The following is a 13,536-nucleotide window of genomic DNA, read 5'->3' on the forward strand; positions in this document are numbered from 1 at the left end:
GTTTGATGTCACATGATGTAATGTATACAACTGAGGTCGTAATTCTAACTGTGTGCATTAAAACATACGAACATGTTTTTACTATTCATCTAACAACATCCGAACTTGTTTTTAATTTACATTCCACATAATGGCGGAAATCAACAAATAAAGCTTAAAGTTTTATGCAACTTCCACGAGACTTGGACGAGATTCCTTGGACAAGATCATGTGACTCGAATGGCGACTGACAGGTGAGTTGCTGATGTTGATAGCAACATTTTCTACGATTGTTCCTTCCTGGTAAAATTGTTTTTGTTGAATGATGCGTTAAGTTCATGTATAGTGAAAAATGGTGTTGATGTAATGTTAAAAAAAAAAATACACGCTACTGTCGTGTAGAAAATTTAGGATCCAGATCACTTGGCAAGTTGCAAAAGTAATCAGAACCTGAGGCTAATCTCAACACCTCATCTGTCGGATTGATTGGTTGGTGGAAGGAGGTTTTGGGGGAAACTACCCTTTTTCAAAATTGGGGAAAAGTTTGGCGAAATATAGGGGAATTTAAATCTTCTTATTTTGGGCCAAAATTATATTCATTTTGACAAAAAAGGTAGTGTAACACAACTTATTTTATTATTATAAAGCAAGATTTCAGCTCAATATTGAAAAATTTGAGTTTATCATATAATATGCAGTAGCTGTATGGTAAATATGAAGAAATTTGCCAAAAAAAAGTACAAAAAATTTATGAAAAATAGGTCGGAGGGGAAATTATGTTACAAAAAAACGGTCATTTTTTAGCTTACAAAAACTGTCATTTTTCAGCTTCAAATGGGGAATTTTAGGCCAGAAGGGAATTCATTCCTTGAGGGGAAATTTACCCATAAACGGTAATAAATCAGAGTTAGATTGATCCCTGGGTTGTGTGCGTCTATATAAGCTTTTCAAAATAATGAACTATTTTAGACAACAAGGGGAAACAATTAAAATGCAACAAAGTTGTAAAATAATGTTAATTACTCCTAAGTCTAACACTATATAACCAGAAACATTTAAGGATTAAAGTCTCTTTCTGGTGGTTCTATCGAAGGATAAAGTTGAGTAGGGTATCGATATTTGGAATGGACCGCGAAGCGGTCCATGAAACAAATATCGATACCCTACTCAACTTTATCCTTCGATAGAACCACCAGAAAGAGACTTTAATCCTTATATTTACAGTCTTAACTATTTTTTTCATAGCTCAAAATTTACCCTTAATAGTGTTTATGGCATTTATAAGACTAAAATTGAATTATATCGTTTGGTTCCGACAGGCATTTCGAACAGCCACTTGAAGTGGCGGAAATTCCCTCCAATTTATCAATGAACATACCAATAAAATGAGTTCCGTCTGATGAAGCATATATCTGAGGTTTTCCCGGTATGGAACTATAAATCATTTTTATTTATCTGTTGCTAAAAACACCATGGTGCAAAGCAGTTTGGTTTTAATATTTTGCTTCGTATGATTTCACACGCTTACACAATTCATAACGTGGCAGGATATTTAACGTAGTTGTGACGCAGCGTCCGATTCAAACCGCCTGTGTCAAGGAGGTGTGACAAACAGAGAGTTTCTTCAATTTTGTGATCACTTGAGTTCTACTTAATCAGTTCACGTTTGAAATTTCTTGAATACACGGATGTTTACATAGTTCCATGTCATTCTTTCCGGATTTTAGAGATTTTCAAATGTATCGGACGTCGTTTCGAGGAACATATACAAACACAGGTAGGCCCACTACTGTAAACGTTTACTGTACCGCTCTCAAAATGTTAGCTATATTTATATTGTTGTTTTAAACAATTGAAGGATTCCGTTTCATTGATATTTCGAAACACCCAAACGTACATTGTGTATGTAAGTCCTACTCTCGCCGATTCACAGTAGATTCTAGATAACGTACAGGACTTGTCTGTCCGCCGAGGTGAACAAAAATGCATTGTCGTGCTAGGTCGTTTTGGTTACACTTATCCAACTCAAATACTGACGTGTTCTGACATATCTTATCCATTTGCGTACAACCAAAGATGTTAAAAATACGAATATAATGTAGATCTAGGCTACATGTTGTAGAGAACAACACAGACTCACCGACACTCAACATGTAAACATTGCGACGTCATCGGAATGTGCAAAACTGTACATTGTACAACATTGTTTATTTATCATACGCACGGAAGCATTGCTCAAAGAGGTACGGTAGTAACATAAACAATGTAACTTTTCTACATTTGTATTTACACACGTACATGTATATATGTGTTCAAACCTATTTTGATACATGTACATGTTCATCGAACGTACGTTCGGTTACTGAAAACACCAAAAGTTTCTGATTTGGACCATCATAAATTCATCCGCGCGGCTCCAAATTGCGCGTGACATACTCAATTTATCGAGAAATAAAGTTGAGTAGCCTTTGGTTGAAATCAACGGGGTTTATTACTCCTAAGTCACCACTAACACTATATAACCAGAAACATATATACATAGAGATTGGAAACTCCTTCTTTGTCTTTGTTGACAGGCAAAGGGACCTCCGGTTTATATGCATTTTGCCTTGGCTAACTCCTTTTAAGTGTATTATTTTAAACATGTTATTTTTGCATCAACACAAAGTTTAAACATTATTTCATGGTTTGATGTGATCAGTTTTCCCGATTGATGATATTTAATATGATTTTTGAAAGCATGAAAATAAGCAATTTTACCTGGTTTTTCGAAAATCAGGCATTCAAAACCGGAAGTGTGTTTTGTTTTATTAATAAATAAGTTAAAATATTATTTTTTCTATCCAAAATGGTAATCAAACCATCTGAAAATTACTAAATTTTTACAACATATCAAAGTTATTCTTCTATATTCAACTATTTAAGAGTTTATCTAAAAACCCATAAGCACATACAACGGTACATCTGCCGATCGTAAAAATGGCGAAGTTGCCAATCTCTACACGTATGTTTCTGATATAACTTATCATGACTTAGTGATGGGAAATTCGACCCTGTTTCATCAACTTTCATTAAATTTAAGGAATTCCTTTTCTTAAAATTATCCATAGGAAAGCATTGCAGAAGTTTAAGAATTCTCCTTAACTAATTATGCTCTGTTCCTTAAGTTTTGTAAATATTTGCTATGAAGAAATTTTAAGTTAAGGCATGTTGATGAAACTGCATGGGCCCTGATTTGATTTTACTTTAACTGAGTGATTCCGAATTTAAGGTATATTTTATTTTTAAGGTAATAGCTGACACAATATTACAGCAGCAGCTTCGCTTCACACCATCATGACGAATGTGCTGGGTATAGACAAGATTGCCGACTCCCTAGGTTACCTTGTACTCACTGAAGATGGAGCGGTCCTCAGTGTAAGTGTTTACAAACTGTAAAGGGACAGGAGGAGATGTAGCAGCCTTTAGGGTTTTGAACCCTGGACCTCTGAATACTAGCCTTATGCTATATCAATAGCTTTGTGGTCACAGATGATCGACCTTATCCAATTCTGCTACAATTTGATTTTGCTCAGGTTTGGGTTATAATATTTATAAAACAATGACTATAACTACAGTAGCTATTCTGCATTTTCATATTACAGAGTTATCTGCCCTTGTGGGAAGGTAGTGATTGTGAATTCATGTTTTTTCAGAGAAAATAACTTGATCATGAGTTTCGATCACAAAATGATGACATCAAAATGAATACCATACCTACCTGCAAGGGAGGTAAATCTTTAATATGCAAAGACGGAATAGGTAATAGTACATGTTTTTAGACTGGGCTGATGATCATACAGTATATAGGTAGCTTAATCCATGGAGCATATCTATGGCTAGTGCTGTAAGAGAGGTCCTAATTTCGAAGCCAATTCCAGACACTTTCTTATTCTTTGTAAGGTTAAAACATGATATAAAAATAATAAAGTTTGTGAAAAATAGTTTATAAACAAACATTTTCTATAGTAGTTTTCTCACCATGCATAAATAATGGTTTTCTATTTCATTAACAGAAATTTATTTTTAAAACAAAAATGCTTTTCTTTGTACAGTCTGGAGGGGAATTACAAAATGCTGAGTCCATTGCAGAGAAAATGACAAAGCTTGTGTACACAGCTTCAAAAATACAAGTCACTTCAGATAAACGGGAAGTCTTCAAACGAATCTCAGGTATATATTTTTACAAATATCTCTTTTCATATTCAACCAAATAAGCATCCCTTCCCCCTTTTAGGCTCCAATTTCACTTACTTGAAATTAAATGCAGACTGAAAGTATGAAAGCAGTGTAAGGTTTTCCTACTGATTTCTTTTGCAAGCCTTACTTTGTAGAATGTATTTATGAAAGTCTTGCTGAATTTGTTTCTATTAAGCACCCTGGGCGTTTATAAGTTCGAACACATGTATAATAATCATAAAATCTATTCAAAATTATTTTGGTCTCCTATTTTGTTGTAAGAGTTATCTCTCTTTGATCATTCTAACCTTGTATGTACTTGTCATTTCAGTGATCTGGGATAGCTTCATGTATGTAGTAACTGTATCTAACCATCGTATCTATGTGTGTAAGAGGCCGTATACACCACAAGACCCTGTGGTCACATAGTAATGGAGGAACCACAAGACCCTGTGGTCACATAGTAATGGAGGAACTGTCACGTGGTGCCATAGGAAAACCAATGACTCGTGTGCATCTATGCTACATCAAGGAGAAATGAGATTGTCTGAATTTTCTATTATAGTTCAAACAAATTTATAGGAAATTTATTAATATATTTATATTTTAAACCTTGTTCTAGGTCTAAAGCATTAAAGATATATCATAGAATCATCAACAGTTGATGAAAAATGTATACAATGTATATCAATAAATTAAAATAATATTATTCTGTGCTCAAATTATATCGATAAAAAATGGAAATGTAACAGAAGTCTTTGGGTATAGTATGTTTCAAATTTTTCTATGAATGTTGATATGTTTTGTAAAGTTATCACCATTAATGTGACATGGGTTAACTTTATGATTTAGAATACTCTTCTGATGTTGATGTACAAGCAGCAGCTCTCTGGAACTGTTGATGTACAAGCAGCAGCTCTCTGGAACTGTTGATTTACAAGCAGCAGCTCTCTGGAACTGTTGATGTGCTCTCTGCAACTGTTGATGTACAAGCAGCAGCTCTCTGGAACTGTTGATGTACAAGCAGCAGCTCTCTGGAACTGTTGATGTACTAGCAGCAGCTCTCTGGAACTGTTGATGTACAAGCAGCAGCTCTCTGGAACTGTTGATGTACAAGCAGCAGTTCTCTGGAACTGTTGATGTACAAGCAGCAGCTCTCTGATGTTAATGTAGCAAGCAGCAGCTCTCTGGAACTGTTGATGTACAAGCAGCAGCTCTCTGGAACTGTTGATGTACAAGCAGCAGCTCTCTGGAACTGTTGATGTACAAGCAGCAGCTCTCTGGAACTGTTGATGTACAAGCAGCAGCTCTCTGGAACTGTTGATGTACAAGCAGCAGCTCTCTGGAACTGTTGATGTACAAGCAGCAGCTCTCTGGAACTGTTGATGTACAAGCAGCAGCTCTCTGGAACTGTTGATGTACAAGCAGCAGCTCTCTGGAAACTGTATTCATTAGATGAAATGGATTTAATGTAACATTGGTGCAGAAATATTTAAAGTTATTATATATCATTATAGAACTGTGAGACAGGTATGTTTGCTGAAAGGGAGAATGTATGATTATTTGAAAGAATGAATTTAAAGAGAAAAAAGAGTGTGTAATATTTGATATTAAAAAAAGTTTTATAGAATTAAGTCTTGTGTAATGTTTGTAATCATGTACCCGTTTCATGGAAACATTACTGAAAATTGACAATTTTTGGGTTAAAAAGAAATTCTATATCAATATAATTTCCCATTCCCAACTTTAACCTTTATTTTCAGCCAAAAAAAGTGGTGGGTCAAAAATTTCTTCACAATTTTGACTAAAACCAATTGAAATTAAGCAATAAAGGCTTTAATGACAGTGTTATAGATCATTTGCCAATTACTTGCCATATTTCACAGACAAATCTGTCGTCTGGATAGCTCTGTCCCACGAAATCGCGAAAATCTTGCCCCGTCAAAAATACCAGCAATACAGTATGTATGATTGTAAAATCTGATAGATAAAACCTCAAACTTCCAATGAACATGATAACTAATGATGAAAAGTATGGGTGTGTTTGATGGAACAGTCATCCTTGGATAGTAGTAAGCGGCCTTAAAAATGACCTTGACCCGATTCAAGGTCACAGAGGTTGAACATATATTCTCAGAGCTAGAGTGTTGTCATCAATATTGGGCAGCTACAGGCAGAAACTAATTATCCCTAACTTCGTTCGAGGTCAAAGTAATCGGACATGAATTCTTTTACCAAAATGGTCTGGCAATGCTGATGCCAATGTATATTGATATTAAGGATTGAAATTATACGAGATACTGCCCCTGCTGAATAACCTGTTGTCTAACGACTAATGAAAATTGACATGGAAGACCGAGTTGTTTTTTTAAAAATACTTCTAAATGTAGAAAGCTATAATTATTCTACCGGTGACTATAGTTGTTTTACCAGTGACTGTAGTTGTTCTACATGTGACTGTAGTTGTTCTACGAGGGTGATAGTTGTTCTACCAGTGACTATAGATGTTCTACCAGTGGCTAAAATTGTTCTACCAGTGACTATAGATGTTCTACCAGTGGTTATAATTGTTCTACCAATGACTGTAGTTTTTATACCAGAGACTATAGTTATTCTTCCATTGACTATAGTTGTTCTATAAGTGACTATAGTTGTTCTACCAGTGACTAGTTGTTCTACCAGTGACTAGTTGTTCTACCAGTGACAATATTTGTTCTACCAGTGACTAGTTGTTCTACCAGGGTGATAGTTGGTTGTTCTACCAGTGACTATATTTGTTCTACCAGTGACTATAGTTGTTCTACCACCAGTGACTATAATTGTTCTACCAGTGACTGTAGTTATCCCCCGCCCAACAAAGTTGGCGGGGGATATACAAATGGGTTCCGTCCGTCCGTCAGTCCGTCTGTCCGTCCGTCCGTACGAATGGTTTCCGGAGCATACCTCTAAAACCAATAGAGATATTTCCACGAAACTTCATACACACATTGGTCTTATGGTCTAGTAGTGCCTTTTGCTATTTTTAGGTTTTCATTTTTTGCATTTTTTTCGTAACCATGGAAACATTGCTGAAAATATCATATTTTTGTACCAGGTTCGTTTCCGGAGCATAACTCTAAAACCAGAAGAGAAATTTCCACGAAACTTCATAGACACATTGGTCTTATGGTCTAGTAGTGCCTTTTGCTATTTTTAGGTTTTCATGTTTTGCACTTTTGCCGTAACCATGGAAACATTGCTGAAAATATCATATTTTTGTACCAGGTTGGTTTCCGCAGCATAACTGGAAAACCGGTTGAGATATATGCACGGAACTCCATAGGCACATTAGTCTTATGGTCTAGTAGTGCCTTTTGCTATTTTAAGGTTTTCACTTTTTGTACTTTTTTCTGTAACCATGGAAACATTGCTGAAAATGGCAGATTTTTGTGTAAGAATCGTTTCCGGAGCACACCTCTAAAACCAGCAGAGATATTTCCATGAAACTTCATAGACACATTGTTCTTATGGTCTAGTAGTGCCTTTTGCTATTTTTAGGTTTTCACTTTTTGTGCTTTTTTCTGTAACCATAGAAACATTGCTGAAAATATCATATTTTTGTAGCAGGTTCATTTCCGGAGCATAACTCTAAAACCAGCAGAGATATTTCTACGAAACTTCATAGACACATTCTTTAGATGGTCTAGTAGTACCTTTTGCTATTTTTAGGTTTTCATTTTTTGCACTTTTTCCGTTACCATGGAAACATTGCTGAAAATATCATGGTAAATGGTAAATGTTACTTTGCAAAACTCCACCCATCTTTGTGTATATAGTCAATATAAATGTCAAGGCTGTATACCTGATTCAACAATTGCAGCCCCGCTCTACTTGAATTATACTCCATCTTTCTTTAGCTCAACTTCCTTTTTCCCGTTTTTTTTTTTCATACACATAAGTCTCCAAAATCAAACTTACTTCAGCTTTGATATCTCCATTGGCGGGGATCTGAATGACTTTGTCCTTGTTGTTCTACCAGTAACTATACTATAGTTGTTCTATCCATGGCTATAATTGTTCACCTGTGGCTATAGTTGTTCTACCAGTGACTTTAGTTGTTCTACCAGTGACTAGTTGTTCTACCAGGGTGATAGTTGTTCTACCAGTGACTATAGTTGTTCTACCAGTGACTAGTTGTTCTACCAGGGCGATAGTTGTTCTACTAGTGACTATAATTGTTCCACCAATGACTATAATTGTTCTACCAGGGTGATATTTGTTCTACCAGTGACTATAGTTGTTCTACCAGTGACTATAGTTGATCTACCAGGGTGATAGTTGTTCTATCAGTGACTATAGTTGTTCTACCAGTGACTATAGTTGTTCTACCAGTGACTATAGTTGTTGTACCAGTGGCTATAGTTGTTGTACCAGTGACTATAGTTGTTCTACCAGTGGCTATATTTGTTCTACCAGTGGCTATAGTTGTTCTACCAGTTACTATATTTTTAGGTCATCTGACCCGAAGGGTCAGGATGTCCTATAGTCATCATGCTTCGTCCGTCGTCGTGCGCCGTCCGCCGTCCATGAACTTTTCACATTTCAATCTCCTTCTCAAGTTTGACCAGTGGGATTGAGCTGAAACTTACATGAAATGATCCTGACATGGTCCCGACAAAGTGTTCTTATTTTTCGGGTCGATCCGAAATCCAAGATGGCAGCCACAGCCGCCATCTTGAAAACACATTTTGAACTTCTTCTCAAGTTCTACCAGTGCGATTTGGCCGAGACTTGCATGAAATGATCCTGACATGGTCCCGACAAAGTGTTGTTATTTTTCGGGTCGATCCGAAATCCAAGATGGCCGCCACAGCCGCCATCTTGAAAACACATTTTGAACTTCTTCTCAAGTTCTACAAGTGCGATTTGGCTGAAACTTGCATGAAATGATCCTGACATGGTCCCGACAAAGTGTTGTTATTTTTCGGGTCGATCCGAAATCCAAGATGGCGGCCACAGCCGCCATCTTGAAAACACATTTTGAACTTCTTCTCAAGTTCTACCGGTGCGATTATGCTGAAACTTGCATGAAATGATCCTGACATAGTCCCGACAAAGTGTTCTTATTTTTCGGGTCAATCCGAAATCCAAGATGGCCGCCACAGCCGTCATTTTGAAAACACATTTTGAACTTCTACTCAAGTTCTACTGGTGCGATTTGGCTGAAACTTGCATGAAATGATCCTGACATGGTTCCGACAAAGTGTTGTTATTTTTCCGGTCGATCCGAAATCAAAGATGGCTGCCACAGCTGCCATCTTGAAAACACATTTTGAACTTCTTCTCAAGTTCTACGATTGCGATTTGGCTGAAATTTGCATGAAATGATCCTGACATAGTCCCGACAAAGTGTTGTTATTTTGCAGGTCGATCAGAAATCCAAGATGGCCGCCACAGCTGCCACCTTGAAAACACATTTTGAACTTCTTCTCAAGTTCTACCAGTGCGATTTGGCTGAAACTTGCATGAAATGATCCTGACATGGTCCCGACAAAGTGTTGTTATTTTTCGGGTCGATCCGAAATCCAAGATGGCCGCCACAGCCGCCATCTTGAAAACACATTTTGAACTTCTTCTCAAGTTCTACCGGTGCGATTTGGCTGAAACTTGCATGAAATGATCCTGACATGGTCCCGACAAAGTGTTCTTATTTTTCGGGTCGATCCGAAATCCAAGATGGCGGCCACAGCCGTCATTTTGAAAACACATTTTGAACTTCTTCTCAAGTTCTACTGGTGCGATTTGGCTGAAACTTGCATGAAATGATCCTGACATGGTTCCGACAAAGTGTTGTTATTTTTCGGGTCGATCCGAAATCCAAGATGGCCGCCACAGCCACCATCTTGAAAAACACATTTTGAACTTCTCAAGTGCTACCACTGCGATTTGGCTGAAACTTGCATGAAATGATCCTGACATGGTCCTGACAAAGTGTTCTTATTTTTCGGGTCGATCCAAAATCCAAGATGGCTGCCACAGCCGCCATCTTGAAAACACATTTTGAACTTCTTAAGTGCTACCAGTGCGATTTGGCTGAAACTTGCATGAAATGATCCTGACATGGTCCCGACAAAGTGTTCTTATTTTTCGGGTCGATCCAAAATCAAAGATGGCAGCCACAGCCGCCATCTTGAAAACACATTTTGAACTTCTTCTCAAGTTCTACCAGTGCGATTTGGCTGAAACTTGCATGAAATGAACCTGACATGGTCCCGGCAAAGTGTTTCTCATTTTTCGGGTCGATCTGAAATCCAAAGATGGCTGCCACAGCTGCCATCTTGAAAACACATTTTGAACTTCTTCTCAAGTTCTACGATTGCGATTTGGCTGAAATTTGCATGAAATGATCCTGACATAGTCCCGACAAAGTGTTGTTATTTTGCAGGTTGATCCGAAATCCAAGATGGCCGCCACACCTGCCATCTTGAAAACACATTTTGAACTTCTTAAGTTCTACCAGTGCGATTTGGCTGAAACTTGCATGAAATGATCCTGACATGGTCCCGACAAAGTGTTCTTATTTTTCGGGTCGATCCGAAATCCAAGATGGCCGCCACAGCCGCCATCTTGAAAACACATTTTGAACTTCTTCTCAAGTTCTACTGGTGCGATTTGGCTGAAACTTGCATGAAATGATCCTGACATGGTCCTGACAAAGTGTTCTTATTTTTCGGGTCGATCCAAAATCCAAGATGGCTGCCACAGCCGCCATCTTGAAAACACATTTTGAACTTCTCAAGTGCTACCAGTGCGATTTGGCTGAAACTTGCATGAAATGATCCTGACATGGTCCCGACAAAGTGTTCTTATTTTTCGGGTTGATCCGAAATCCAAGATGGCCGCCACAGCTGCCATCTTGAAAACACATTTTGAACTTCTTCTCAAGTTCTACCGGTTCGATTTGGCTGAAACTTGCATGAAAGGAGCCTGACATGGTCCCAACAAAGTGTTGTTACATCTCTGGTTGATCCCTAATCGAAGATGGCAACTAGACACTATATCTAATTAATAATAAATAAATATAATTTATGATTATTGCCAAGGTACTCAGATGACCGTTAAGGCCCATGGGCCTCTTGTTTCTACCAGTGGCTGTTTTTGTTGTACCAGTGGCTATAGTTGTTGTACCAGTGGCTATAGTTGTTGTACCAGTGGCTATATTTGTTCTACCAGTGGCTATATTTGTTGTACCAGTGGCTATAGTTGTTGTACCAGTGGCTATAGTTGTTGTACCAGTGGCTATAGTTGTTGTACCAGTGGCTATAGTTGTTGTACCAGTGGCTATAGTTGTTGTACCAGTGGCTATAGTTGTTGTACCAGTGGCTATAGTTGTTGTACCAGTGGCTATAATTGTTGTACCAGTGGCTATAGTTGTTATACCAGTGGCTATAGTTGTTGTACCAGTGGCTGTTTTTGTTGTACCAGTGGCTTTAGTTGTTCTACCAGTGGCTATAGTTGTTCTACCAGTGGCTGTTTTTGTTGTACCAGTGGCTATAGTTGTTGTACCAGTGGCTATAGTTGTTGTACCAGTGGCTATAGTTGTTCTACCAGTGGCTGTTTTTGTTGTACCAGTGGCTATAGTTGTTGTACCAGTGGCTATAGTTGTTGTACCAGTGGCTATATTTGTTGTACCAGTGGCTATAGTTGTTGTACCAGTGGCTATAGTTGTTGTACCAGTGGCTATAGTTGTTGTACCAGTGGCTGTTTTTGTTGTACCAGTGGCTATAGTTGTTGTACCAGTGGCTATAGTTGTTCTACCAGTGGCTGTTTTTGTTGTACCAGTGGCTATAGTTGTTGTACCAGTGGCTATAGTTGTTGTACCAGTGGCTATAGTTGTTCTACCAGTGGCTGTTTTTGTTGTACCAGTGGCTATAGTTGTTGTACCAGTGGCTATAGTTGTTCTACCAGTGGCTGTTTTTGTTGTACCAGTGGCTATAGTTGTTGTACCAGTGGCTATAGTTGTTGTACCAGTGGCTATAGTTGTTCTACCAGTGGCTGTTTTTGTTGTACCAGTGGCTATAGTTGTTGTACCAGTGGCTATAGTTGTTGTACCAGTGGCTATAGTTGTTGTACCAGTGGCTATAGTTGTTGTACCAGTGGCTATAGTTGTTGTACCAGTGGCTATAGTTGTTCTACCAGTGGCTGTTTTTGTTGTACCAGTGGCTATTTTTGTTGTACCAGTGGCTATAGTTGTTGTACCAGTGGCTATAGTTGTTGTACCAGTGGCTATAGTTGTTGTACCAGTGGCTATAGTTGTTGTACCAGTGGCTATAGTTGTTGTACCAGTGGCTATAGTTGTTCTACCAGTGGCTGTTTTTGTTGTACCAGTGGCTATAGTTGTTCTACCAGTGGCTATAGTTGTTCTACCAGTGGCTGTTTTTGTTGTACCAGTGGCTATAGTTGTTCTACCAGTGGCTGTTTTTGTTGCACCAGTGGCTATAGTTGTTGTACCAGTGGCTATAGTTGTTCTACCAGTGGCTATAGTTGTTGTACCAGTGGCTATAGTTGTTGTACCAGTGGCTATAGTTGTTCTACCAGTGGCTGTTTTTGTTGTACCAGTGGCTATAGTTGTTTTATCAGTGACTGTATTTGTTCTACCAGTGGCTATATTTGTTCTACCAGTGGCTATATTTGTTCTTCCAGTGATTGTAGTTGTTCTACCAGTGACATATCACTCTTCCCAGGTCACGAGTAAGAGGTCATAGATACAGGGATCAGTTACAGTTTATATAATTATGGACCCACCAGATTGTCCTAAAACCATTTTTATACGTTTTAGGGGACTAGATAAAAAAATCGGTAAAAATCAATGATCTACGTAGTACTATACAATAGGATTTTACTGTTTTTATCTAGACCTCTATAACGCCTAAAATGATCTTAGGTCTCGGATACCTGCATCCTCGATACTCCATGGATTCCGATCACTTACGGTAAATCGGTTACGGAGAGGACGTACATTAGCTCTGCCTTTTGTCCTATTCCCATTTTACTAGCTATGATCTTATCGGCCCACTTTAATATCTTTTTTAATCAAATTATGTATGCGTGATTAATTTTCGTGGCTTCCGTTACCCGGATAGTTGAAGGAGAAAAAAATGCTCGACAATTTCGGTACCCGGAACCCCCCTAACTTGGAAATGACGCTCTGCCAGTTCCACTTCGATTTATTTTCCTTCCTCACCCTCCCTCTGCCCCCCTTCCCTCTAGCTCCCCCACCCCTCTTTCCCCGAAGGCCAATATACATACAGAATATAATTCACTTCAAACGGCCTTGCAGAAATAACGGTACCTACTTCC

General features: G+C 38.2%; 2 protein-coding genes across 3 annotated transcripts; one reads left to right on the top strand and one right to left on the bottom strand.

Annotated features, from left to right (window-relative positions):
- Positions 1-89: 89 nt before the first annotated feature.
- LOC138308010 (ragulator complex protein LAMTOR4 homolog) lies at positions 90-5,827 on the top strand. Of its 2 annotated transcripts, none has more exons than XM_069248967.1 (4): positions 90-233; positions 3,269-3,396; positions 4,074-4,191; positions 4,529-5,827. In XM_069248967.1, exons 2-4 carry the CDS (start codon positions 3,316-3,318, stop codon positions 4,624-4,626), a joined length of 297 nt encoding a protein of 98 aa, XP_069105068.1. In that variant the 5' UTR covers positions 90-233; positions 3,269-3,315; the 3' UTR covers positions 4,627-5,827. The 2 variants fall into 2 exon arrangements, with proteins under 2 accessions (XP_069105068.1, XP_069105069.1); XM_069248968.1 differs by having other exon boundaries at positions 209-282.
- Positions 5,046-13,224, bottom strand: LOC138307025 (autotransporter adhesin BpaC-like). Its single transcript, XM_069247652.1, has 4 exons — positions 13,169-13,224; positions 11,323-12,893; positions 8,259-8,405; positions 5,046-5,632 (listed from the first exon to the last, which is right to left on the bottom strand). Exons 1-4 carry the CDS (start codon positions 13,222-13,224, stop codon positions 5,046-5,048), a joined length of 2,361 nt encoding a protein of 786 aa, XP_069103753.1.
- Between the last annotated feature and the right edge of the window lie 312 nt (positions 13,225-13,536).

The sequence above is a fragment of the Argopecten irradians genome, chromosome 14 (assembly GCF_041381155.1).
Source record: "Argopecten irradians isolate NY chromosome 14, Ai_NY, whole genome shotgun sequence".
Classification (NCBI taxonomy): Eukaryota; Metazoa; Mollusca; class Bivalvia; order Pectinida; family Pectinidae; genus Argopecten; species Argopecten irradians.

Bases quoted from the DNA above. Each gene is read 5' to 3' on its own strand.
- LOC138308010 (XM_069248967.1), top strand. From the start codon at position 3,316: ATGACGAATGTGCTGGGTATAGACAAGATTGCCGACTCCCTAGGTTAC. The intron at 3,397-4,073 runs GTAAGTGTTTAC...TTCTTTGTACAG, and splicing joins AAGATGGAGCGGTCCTCAGT to TCTGGAGGGGAATTACAAAA. The intron at 4,192-4,528 runs GTATATATTTTT...TTGTCATTTCAG, and splicing joins AGTCTTCAAACGAATCTCAG to TGATCTGGGATAGCTTCATG.
- LOC138307025 (XM_069247652.1), bottom strand. From the start codon at position 13,224: ATGGGAATAGGACAAAAGGCAGAGCTAATGTACGTCCTCTCCGTAACC. The intron at 8,406-11,322 runs GTAGAAACAAGA...GAACAATTATAG, and splicing joins TACAACAAAAACAGCCACTG to TCACTAGTAGAACAACTATC. The intron at 5,633-8,258 runs GTGAACAATTAT...TACAGTTTCCAG, and splicing joins TAGAACAACTATAGCCACAG to AGAGCTGCTGCTTGTACATC.